Source organism: Portunus trituberculatus, chromosome 45 (assembly GCF_017591435.1).
Source record: "Portunus trituberculatus isolate SZX2019 chromosome 45, ASM1759143v1, whole genome shotgun sequence".
Lineage (NCBI taxonomy): Eukaryota > Metazoa > Arthropoda > Malacostraca > Decapoda > Portunidae > Portunus > Portunus trituberculatus.
This window is the reverse complement of record NC_059299.1, coordinates 8933490-8944979: the sequence shown is the minus strand read 5'-3', so window position 1 is coordinate 8944979 and position 11490 is coordinate 8933490. Positions and strand designations below refer to the sequence as shown.

Sequence of the window (11490 nt, the reverse complement as noted above, 5' to 3'; positions counted from 1 at the left end):
GAGAGAGAGAGAGAGAGAGAGAGAGAGAGAGAGAGCTTGGCAACTTATAGATATGGTTTTGTAAAAGATATTTATATTGGCATACAGAGAGAGAGAGAGAGAGAGAGAGAGAGAGAGAGAGAGAGAGAGAGAGAGAGAGAGAGAGAGAGAGAGAGAGAGAGAGAGAGAATATACAACGTGTGTGTGTGTGTACCTCTACTCGTCTTGCCTTCACCCGTGACGCATAACGGAGATAAGAGGAGGAGGAGGAGGAGGAGGAGGAGGAGGAGGAGGAGGAGGAGGAGGGAGAAGAGGTACTGACCACCACAAAGTAATAAGTAATCGTATGAGAACCTGTTCCCTTCTCCTCATTTTCTTCCTACTCTCCTCCTCCTCCTCCCCCTCCTAAGCCTTTCTATATCCTTTAATAGTGACGTAGCTGTGACGTCCGGAAGCGAGGTCATTGTTGCATTTGTGGGGATGTCCCGTGACCCGTAACCGGAGGAGGAGGAGGAGGAGGAGGAGGAGGACCAGAGGAGGACTTCCGGAGCGTAACTCTCACACAATGAATGATAAGGAAAAATTAAAAACGGCAATACTACTACTTCTTCTACTACTACTACTACTACTACTACTACTACTACTACTAATAATAATAATAAACCGCAAAACACGCTAAGGAAGATGTACGTATGTGTTGTAATCTCCTCCACCACTTCCTCCTCCTTTTAGCGTCACCTGTTCCTCTTCAATAGGCAATCTCCTCCTCCTCCTCATCCTTGAACTACTTTTCTTCTTCCTCCTCCTCCTCCTCCTCCTTCACTTTCTCTTCTTCCTTCTCTGACTTCTCCTCTGCTTTCTTTCTTACTCCTCTTTCTCTTCTTCTCTCACTTTCTCGTCTTCCTTCTTCTCATCCTCATGTTTCTCTTTCCATGCTCCTCCTATTGTGGTTACCTCCTCCTCCTCCTCCTCCTCCTCCTCCATATCCGCCACGCCCTCCTCTTCCTTCACACATCCTGAAATGTGTGTGTGTGTGTGTGTGTGTGTGTGTGTGTGTGTGTGTGTGTGTGTGTGTGTGTGTGTGTGTGTGTGTGTGTGTGTGTGTGTGTGTGTGTCACATCACCTCACCAACACCAACACCAACACCTACACCTACACCCACACACCTACACACACACACACACACACAGGTCTGTTTAATACGAACGTACATAAGTGAGCAAAAGGAGGAGGAGGAGGAGGAGGAGGAGGAGGAGGAGGAGGAGGAGGAGGAGGAGGAGGAGGAGGAAAGGAAAGAAATAAGTAGCTATTGTTATCATACCTTTCTTTCCTTCCTTCCTTCCTTCGTTTCTAATATTCGTTTCATGTTCTTTCCTCCCTCCCGCCCTCTCTTCCTTCCTTCCTTCCTTCCTTTCATTTTAGTTACGTAACCAATAAACACTTTTTCCCACGTTCAATACATTTTTTCCTTCCTCCTTTCATTTCTAAACATGGAGGAGGAAGAGAAGGAATATAATTATGAAACGTTAGGTGTGTGTGTGTGTGTGTGTGTGTGTGTGTGTGTGTGTGTGTGTGTGTGTGTGTGTGTGTGTGTGTGTGTGTGTGTGGTGCAATCAAGCGGACCTACCAGGAACCAAACTCAGTAACCCTTTTTCAACCTTGACTCCCCTTCCCTTCCTTCCTCCTGCCGTGAAGGGGACCAACACGAGGGAACACCAAGGAAGAACAAGTAGCCTCTCTCCTCCTCCTCCTCCTCCTCCTCCTCCTCCTCCTCCACCACGAGAAGAACAAGAACAGGAGGAGGAGGAGGAGGAGGAGGTAGAACACGAATAGAGTAAATGGCGGAGGAAGAGAAGGAGAGAAGGTGGAGGAAAAGAACACGAATACGAGGAGGAGGAGAAGGAATAGGAGAAGGAGGAGGAGGATAACACCAGTAACAAGAATAGCAACAGCAGCAGCAACAAAAACAACAACAACAACAACAGGAGGAGGAGGAGGAGGAGGAGGAGGAGGAGGAGGAGGAGGAGGAGGAGGAGGACAATATTGAATTATAAGAGCACAATATCACTGAAGCCACAAACAAACTGATAGTACCCCTCCTCCTCCTACTCCTCCTCCTCCTCCTCCTCCCACACCTCTGACATTTCCTAATACTGGTTTCCTCATGCAACTCTGTCCGGTCTGAAAATATATTCGCAAAAACAGGAAACAGAAAAAATAAAGATACAGAAGCGAACCGTTGAGAGAGAGAGAGAGAGAGAGAGAGAGAGAGAGAGAGAGAGAGAGAGAGAGAGAGAGAGAGAGAGAGAGAGAGAGAATCTTCAAAAAGCCTTCTAACATCTTCCTTTCCGATTAGAAGAGAGGGAGAGAGATAAGGGAGGAGGGGAAGGGAGAGGGGGAGGGAGAGGGAGGGGTATTGGGTCACTCATAACCTACTAGACTCCAGTTTTTGCTTCCATAGCCTTGAAGAGAGAGAGGGAGAGGGAGAGGAGAGAGGGAGATAGAGAGAGAGGGAGAGAGGGAGAGAACTTCCGTCTTGCTTTCCTTGGCGAGGAGGTGGTATGGTTAGTTCCTGCCTCTCTTCCCTCCCCCCATCTCTCTCTCTCTCTCTCTCTCTCTCTCTCTCTCTCCAAACATTTTCCCCTCCATCTTAGCATTTCCTCTTCCACGTTCCTCCAATCCAGACTATTTCACAAGCCTTTTCTTCCCTCCCTCCCTCCTTCCCTCCACTTCCTCCTCCTCTCCTTCCCTCCACCCGGACTTTCTTACACGGGGAGTACCCAGGCGATCCCCAAGCCTCCTCCAGTACCTCCATCTATTTCCTCCCTCCTACTGCTTCAGATTATCGGGAAAAGAGGATGGTTTAGACGAATGAGTGTTTGGGGTGACGATTTAAGGGGTTAAGGATGTCTGGGGTGTATAGTGCTGAAAAAAGGGTGTTTAAAGCCTATTTAAGGGTGATTTTGGGCTGTTTTATAATGTTTCAGTGTGTTTAAGGATGTTTTTGAGTGATTTAAGGGTATTTAAGGGGTGTACATGTGTCAAAAGGGTGTTTTTATGAGACTACGGTGTTAAAAACAAGTTAACTGGTGTCTTTGGGTGTTTAAGGTGAGTTAATTGGTGTATTTAGGGTGTTTCAAGGGTGTTATGGGATGAAAATAGTGGTTTTTGTATCACTACAGGGCATTGAAGAGTGTTTAAGGGTGTTTTAGTGGTGTTTGGAGTGTTGAGGTGTATAGGGTAGAATGGTTAATATTTCAGGGTGTTTTGTGAGTGTTTACAGGGTGATATGTGGTGTTGCTGGGGTGTAGGGGTGTTCTTGAGGCTGCGCAGGGGTGTAGGGGGGACTCAAGGCCACCTACACCTTACTATTATTACCCAGCATTCCACGCAAATCACACGCACGCACGCACGCACGGACAAACACACATTCATACACGCCCACACGTACTGTACCCTTACAAAACACACACACACACACACACACACACACACACACACACACACACACACACACACACACACAGTCACGCATGCACACTCACCAATCACACCTGTAAACTTATTTTCTTGCCTTGTAAACCAGTTCTCACCCACGCAAACTTGTCTTCACCCGCGTAATCTTGTTCTTAGCCAAGTCAACTCATCAAATACCTATGTACACTCACTTCCTCATCCTGTCAACTCATTCTTACTCCCGCTGTCTTCTCATCCACGTAAAATGACTCACCGTTGTAGACTCTTCCTTTCATACGTAACTTCAAACTACCTTGTAAATTTGAGATAAGAGATGTGATTACTGAGAGAGAGAGAGAGAGAGAGAGAGAGAGAGAGAGAGAGAGAGAGAGAGAGAGAGAGAGAGAGAGAGAGAGAGAGAGTTATAAAATGTTCTGGTCATGATAATTCCCAAGGTGGTTTTTTTTTCTTTCTTTCCTTTAATCTATTTCCTTGATTTGCACGGCCTCGCACGCACACACACACACACACACACACACACACACACACACACACACACACTAATATTATCTAGCAATTTATTTCTTTATGTATACTTCTAACCTAACCTGACCCAACCTGACCTGACCTGACCTAACCTAACCTAACATAACTTAACCTAACCCAACCTAACTTAACCTGATCTAATCTAACCTAACTTAACCTGACCTGACCTAACATAACCCAACGTAACTTAACCTGACCTAACCTAACCTAATCTAACCTGAACTGACTTAACCTAACCCAACCTAACTTAACCTAACCTGACCTAACCTAACCTAACCCAACCCAACCTAACCTAACCTAACTTAACCTGACCTAACCTAACCTAACCTGGCCCGACTAAACTTCAGTGTATTTTCAGTCTTTCTCTTTTAAGTTTTGCAAGTATATCTTTTTTAATCTGTATATTTTATTAAGCATTTCTAAGTTTCTCCTGCATTTTCACTATTTTGTAAGTTTTTTTTTTGTCCATTATTTTTCTAACGTATTTATTTTCTCCGTATCTCTTCAGTGTTGTCAATAGTTCTTAGTTCTTCCATTTCTTCTTATCTCCGTCCTTCCCTCGTCCTTCACCTCCCTCTCCTCTACACCTCATTATTCCCACCTAAGTAATTATTTCAACACAATCGTCCCAGACCTACATTTCTCTCTCTCTCTCTCTCTCTCTCTCTCTCTCTCTCTCTCTCTCTCAGATAACTTAGACAAAATCGAAGGACACGGGTTCCCTTTGAGAGATAACGCTTCCGTCAGGGTCTCTCTCTCTCTCTCTCTCTCTCTCGTCTTTGCTTTATCTGATCTGTTTTGTTTGCTCTTCTCTTTCCGTCCTCATGTATTCAAGGTTTTTGTTGTTGTTGTTGTTGTTGTTGTTGTTGTTGGTGGTGGTGGTAGAGAAAAGATGGAAAGAATTACTATTCAGGCAGAACAAAATAATACGAGTAGTAGTAGTAGTAGTAGTAGTAGTAGTAGTAGTAGTAGTAGTAGTAGTAGTAGTAGTAGTAGTAGTAGTAGTAGTGGTGGTGGTGGTGGTGGTGGGGTGGTGGTGGTGGTAGCAGCAGGAGTAGTAGTAGTAGTAGTAGTAGTAGTAGTAGTAGTAGTAGTAGTAGTAGTAGTGGTGGTGGTGGTGGTGGTGGTGGTCGTAGTAGTAGTTCATTAGTGCCATGTTTGTGACGAAGATTCACTCGAGTGTTCTTATCAATTGCGTGTGTTCTGCCCTTGTGACAGAGAGAGAGAGAGAGAGAGAGAGAGAGAGAGAGAGAGAGAGAGAGAGAGAGAGACTTAATACCCGTATGATGCATAGTTCTCTCTCTCTCTCTCTCTCTCTCTCTCTCATAAAAAAAGGACAAAGTAAACGTGACTAAGCGCACGAGTGGAAAGAACAAAAGGAAGCAAATATCAAGAATGAACGTAGGGGGAAAAAATAAGGAAATATGGAGAGAGAGAGAGAGAGAGAGAGAGAGAGAGAGAGAGAGAGAGAGAGAGAGAGAGAGAGAGACCTTGAAAACCCAACCCTAAACCTTCCCTTGTATACTTCCTTCCACCTTCCCCACTTCCAAGGGCTCCACACACCACAGTGACGCAAGGAGGAGGAGGAGGAGGAGGAGGAAGAGAAGTCACGCATTAAACTCCATTACCATCAATGGGTCCATCATCCACCCGTATTCTGAAACTCCTTTGCTACATCACTACATTCAAAAGGCTCTAATTGAAGTGACACAAGATTTCAAGGGTGTTTTTTTATGGTTCTCGTGACAGATTAACGAGATTTCTACATTAATAACAGGAGGAACAGTCTCGAGAACCCTGCTAGTCTTCTCTGTGGTCTTTGGTTAGAGTGGTAATGAAGTTATACGGATTTTTGAGGGTGTTCTCACGGTTCCAGTGGCAGATTGACGAGACTTGTATATCACTAATAGAAAAACCGTCTTGAGAACCCTGTTAGTCATCTTTATGGCCTTTGAAAATAGCCAGAGAGAGAGAGAGAGAGAGAGAGAGAGAGAGAGAGAGAGAGAGAGAGAGATTCCCATACTACGTTATATAGAGTACACAAGATAACCCAGTATTTCAAGGCTAGAGAGATTTAACGTAGTAGTAGTAGTAGTAGTAGTAGTAGTAGTAGTAGTAGTAGTAGTAGTAGTAGTAGTAGTAGTAGTAGTACGTAGTTATGTTATTGTCCTTGTCTTGTTGTCAGGGATATTTACAGTGAACTAAAACATTTTTTATACATGCATCTGACTCAACTGCACAGCCACTTAACCAGATAAAACCGCCTCTCCCTCCCTCCCTCCCTCCCTCTCTCTCTCTCTCTCTCTGAAGGTAACAATATAGGAACGAAACCATAGCCCATTTCACTAAGCGTATACATAGAGAGCTAAGGTTGATAGTCTTATTGATGACTGCATTACATATCTATTCTCAAACACTCTGCTCCCTCACCACGACTGTTTTCAGAGGCCATGGAAGTAACTGGCTGGGGTGTCAAGAGTGTTTCAACTGTTAATGGTGGAGAAATCTTGTTAATCTGACCCAGGAAAACTTCATGGTGGGGAAATAACACCAAGAATCTTTCACTGCTCTTTCTGTCCCTCTTTTCATATACAAGGTAAAATTTCAATTGAGAAAAATAAATAAATAAAACCAGACACTAAATAGTAAGATTTATACTCCTTTCTGTTTCTCCTTTCAAACAGCAAAGAAAAATTAAAGTAGGAAAGAGGGAAAGAAAGAAAGAGAGGGAGAAAAACATAAAAACATTAACTGACAGTCTGACACACAAATACACCTCAACACACTCAAAATCAGCACTAAATCGACTTGTGAGATCATTTCTTTACACACGAATGCACATCAAGAGCCTCTCAATGAACAAGACAATACAGGGACAGTCACAAGAAGCTGTCACTCTTCAAACAAGCAGAGTAGAGTAGCAAGCAAGTCAACTCATTACTGTCTTGCTAGGTGAGCTCTTGCAGGTGTTAGTGCAGCCTGCGGATCACTCTCAGCACTGCCACGCCACTGTGAATATCAACTGAATCTAATGCCACTTAACTTATCATTGGAAAGAGTATGAGCTTGGTTTCTGGTGTTAGTGTAGCCCATAATATTACTCTTACCAATCGCAAGCCACTGTGAATAGCAACTGAAGCTAATGCCACTCAACCTATCACTGGAAAGAGCATGAGCTTGGTTTCTGGTGTTAGTTGCAAGCCAATGTGAATATTAACTGAATCTAATGCCTCTTAATCAATCACTGGAACATAAGGTTTGGTTGCTGTCTGGTAGGTGTGGTTAGTATAGTCCGTGTATCACTCTTACCACTCCCACGCCATTGTGAATATGTTCTGCTAAGCTGCGTCTAATACCACTTAACCTATCACTGGAAAAATATCAGGTTAGGTTGATGTCTGCTAGTATAGTCTGTGTATCCTCTTACCACTCCCATGCCACTGAGAATACTGCCTAACTGATTCTAATGCCTTTAATCTATCAGTGGGAAGAGAATAAAGTTTGGTTGCTGACTGATAAGTGAGGTTTTGGCATTACTGTAGCCTGTGAATCACTCTTACCACTCCTGTGCCACTGTGAATATTGCTGAGTCAAATGCTGGAAACTCAACCTCATGTGTCACTTATGGAGGAAAGGCTGAGAGGTTACTACGACTATGTATTCTTGTGTGAGCTTGTGGTCATTGATTCCTTGAGTGGCAATAATATGGCACTTGTTATGTCTTTTGAATAATCCCCAACACTCACAACCTGATTACTAAGGTTGTATTATTGATCTAAAACTGTTTGATGACTAACTCTTTCTTATTCCTTTTTAAATCTACCTTTATCGAGCTTGAATCCTTTATCCTGATTACCGACTCCAAGAATCGTGTATGTTTTATCCTTGTTAACCCCTATATCACTTGAAGACCCCTATCAGATCCCCTTAACCACCTGAAGACCCCTATCAGATCCCAAATATCACTTGAATATTCCTATCATACACCCTAAACCACTTGATGACCCTCATTAAATGCCCTAAATAACTTGAAAACCTCCATCAGATCCATTGTACTATTAGAGGACCTCCATCAGATCCCTTATACAATTTTGAAGATCTCCCTCCTCCCTATACCTAATTTAAAACTTTCATCAGATCCCCTATAGCACTTAAAGACCTCCATCAGACCCCTTATAGTACTGAAAGACCAAGTAAGTGGCATTAGATTCTGTTACCTTCTCACTAAAGGGCATCAAATCTTTGGATAATCCTAACCAATGTGTGCAGTTCAGTGTTAGTCTCAAAAGGCTCACTCGGGCAGCTCCAGCACAGCCAGACACTCTGCCTACCGTAAATATGTAAAACGAGTCCCAGTAAGGCTCCTTCTGGTTGGGGTCCAGGTCATAATCAGTAACGTACACAGCGGGCAGGTTGGCCATGACATGTGCGGGTTCCTAAGGTGCTCGGAGCCAAGGGTTAGGCATCTTCTGAACCTATAACACGGGTACCTTCTCTCCTCTCACCACTGACTCTGAGCGACCAAGATACGAAACTTCTATGGGGAGAAATATGATGGTTTTGCTTTGTTAAGGTGCTTTGCTAATTAGATTGTCAATTGTGGTTGTGATTTGGAGTATCAATGCTTTGTATCCCCAGTAATATAGTAAGATTGTTGGGGTCATGAGCAGAATGTTTACTGGTGAATGTTGGTGTGACTGTATGTTTGATAATTTTATGGTCCCAGTAATGTGGCATTTGTGAGAATATTGGAGCCATGAGTAACAATATCACTGTTATATATCCCCCAACTATGTGCTGCTTGTAAAAACACTGAGGTTAGCAGTAAAAATTTCACTTTTTAAGTCCGTAATAAAAAATATGCTGCCAATAATGTGGTGCCTGTGAAAATATTGGGTCTATCAATAGAAATGTAACCAATTCAGTCCCTAACAGTGTCACATTACCTTTGAGAAAGCTATGCACATAGGTAGGATGCATTTAACTTTTAATCCTCTGACTGTTAATAGCATACCTGCACCTTAGTAACCACAGGCAACTTTATGGATTAAAACTGAACAAAAATCACCACAAGGCTTCACTAGATATGCTATGACACTTTTTACTGCAAATGAGGTCTTTTGGCATCATCTATACCTACATAAGGTTAAATAAAGAAGTTACAACAGTCAAAAGGATACTGTATATGACTTGGTGAGTATATACCGAGAGATATAAAAGCAAAGGTGTGCCATACTTAAACTACCTTAGGGCAGGTAGCATCATAGAGGCTTGGCACATGAAGAAAGGTGGCTCGCTCACTTCTCCACTACCTTTACATTCTGAGCCTTCATTTGTGCTAAGTCTCACCCCAAATCCATTGCATATTTTCATTATAACAATTACCATATCAATAAATCATCTATTATAATTTATATTACATATTATATCATTATTCTTTTATCTGAACAAAACATTTCAACCCTTTCACCATGGTACGCAATACAATACACCACTATGAGCAATGCCGGGACTCTTTTCCAAGCATCCACGAGAGAAATGGGAATAAAAAAAAGAAAAAAAAGAAAAAAAGAAGGGGGGATGGATTTTGTCATTTCTAGCCAATAGTGTCAGGAGGCAGCAGCAGAGAATCAACAGATGTCTCACAGTGGCTAGTGATTTGCCAAAGATTTATCAAATAGCACTTCACAGTCTGGGTGAACTCAGAAGTAGCCAATGCACCAGAAAAATAAAGGCTGCAGCCAAGATTTCCTTGGAATGACTATTTCTTCCGTGTCAGAGACCCATGTCTGTGTGCTGATCACATAACAAAGGTGATAGTGTCTGGCATGGAGAAGTAAATTCCTTGCCCTTCTCTCAACGTATTGTTCTCTGAAATTGTCTCCATGCTTGCACCTTGCCTAGTCAACTCTGTCTATCAACATCTACCCTTCATTCTTGCTGGAAATTTGTTTATATTCATCCTGTTCCTATAAAGGATGACCATTCCAATTCCTCTAACTACTATTCAGTCTGAGATAGATCTACATGTTCTACAGCTACCTCTAATCTGTAAACTCAATAGAAGTTGCAAAAATTCATTCTTTTCATCATCTTTCTTGTAGATGCTTATAAGAAGTTCATGCATTACTTCTGGTGACATTCATTTTGTGTCACTGTGAATGGGTTAATTTGTTGCATATATTTTGTATGTTTCTCAAGATGCAGAGCTCACACTTCTATAGGTTGTGGCTCTTCCTGTCTCACTGCTGTCTTTGGAACACCCTGGTTTAAGTTTATATTAGGTCCAGTTTGCAGTATACCTGCATCACATTCATACAATATGTTACTTTGGCATATCAGTATTAACTAGTCTCTATTTGGCTCAATATTCTAGATCTCTGCATATGACAATAATTTCCCTTCCTCCTAACTGAAAAAGTCTAACACTAAGAAAATAAAGTAAATTAAGTTACAAAAATAAATGAATATATGAATTAATTAATGAATACAGTAAGTATAGTATATTGACCAACAAGTCAAACACACATGTCTAAGTATTATAACATTAAAGCCACAAGCCTTTCAGCAGCTTGGATGAACACAACCATGAGGGTGACGAGGCACCGAGTGTCAAGGGAGCTTCCTGACCAGCTTACCAAGCACATCAGTCACCCTCACCCTCGTCTCCCTCAACACACCAAACTGATCATCTGCCTGTGACTATGCTGAGTACAAAATATAAGGCCAGTAGTGGCACAAGAATATATCTTTATAAAAGTTCCACCTGCTAACTTCCTAAGAATTCCTCAGTAAGAGAAACATGAACATTAATCTTTAGTTCACAAGCATAGATAAAATGGCATAATTAGACAATCTCTTGACTCTGTGAAAGATGTCTCAAAATGCTGAAAAGGCCACATGATAAATGAGATACACAACACAGCTGTGGACAAAGATAATGCATGAAAATATCTCAAGGGAGACACCATGTTCTGTAATATTTGTTTAAAACTTCCTCCTGGTGGAAAGAAAGGGTTATCTGGTGTGGAGAGTGAGGGCATGTTGCTTCAACACACTGAAGCTAAGAGTAGTGACCAGCAACCCATGTAATACAATAAATGGGTACTCACCCTGCCCACTCGACTCTGAGACTTCTTCAGCATGCCAGCATAGTTCCTGCAACACACAAAATAAGATTTAAGTTCTGTAAAGTTATCAGTGATCAGTACGAGTGTGTTATTGTCACTCGTCTCATCCTGGGATACTGTAAAGCTCCAAAATGTGTAGAGATCATGACTGAGTAATCCACAATTTTGTATCTCCATTACAAATCCCAGCCTGGCCCTGCCATCATACCTCGCTCAGTCACACTTGACTTCATGCAATGGTTAAACAATTCCTAAAAATGTAAATGTGCACAAAACATTTTCCACTAAGAAAAATCTGTACTTTAACGTCTGGCAAAATTTGCAGAAACTTGTGTTACACTAATATCACTGGCACTAATACACTAATATCACTGGCTGC

At 42.2% G+C, this 11490-nt stretch overlaps 1 protein-coding gene across 10 annotated transcripts in view; it reads right to left on the bottom strand.

The window, feature by feature from the left end:
* Positions 1-11490, bottom strand: part of LOC123519473 (inositol hexakisphosphate and diphosphoinositol-pentakisphosphate kinase 2-like) — a 69282-nt gene that overhangs the window by 57195 nt on the left and 597 nt on the right. For 8 of the 10 annotated variants that reach the window (XM_045280790.1, XM_045280802.1, XM_045280793.1 and 5 more), the window contains exons 2-3: positions 11094-11139; positions 8313-8518 (exon numbers count right to left, since the gene is read on the bottom strand). In XM_045280790.1, the coding sequence (XP_045136725.1) occupies positions 8313-8402 (90 nt within the window). In that variant the 5' untranslated portion in view covers positions 8403-8518; positions 11094-11139. The remainder of the gene's footprint in view (positions 1-8312; positions 8519-11093; positions 11140-11490) is intronic. The other 2 variants (XM_045280791.1, XM_045280797.1) reach the window with 2 other exon arrangements.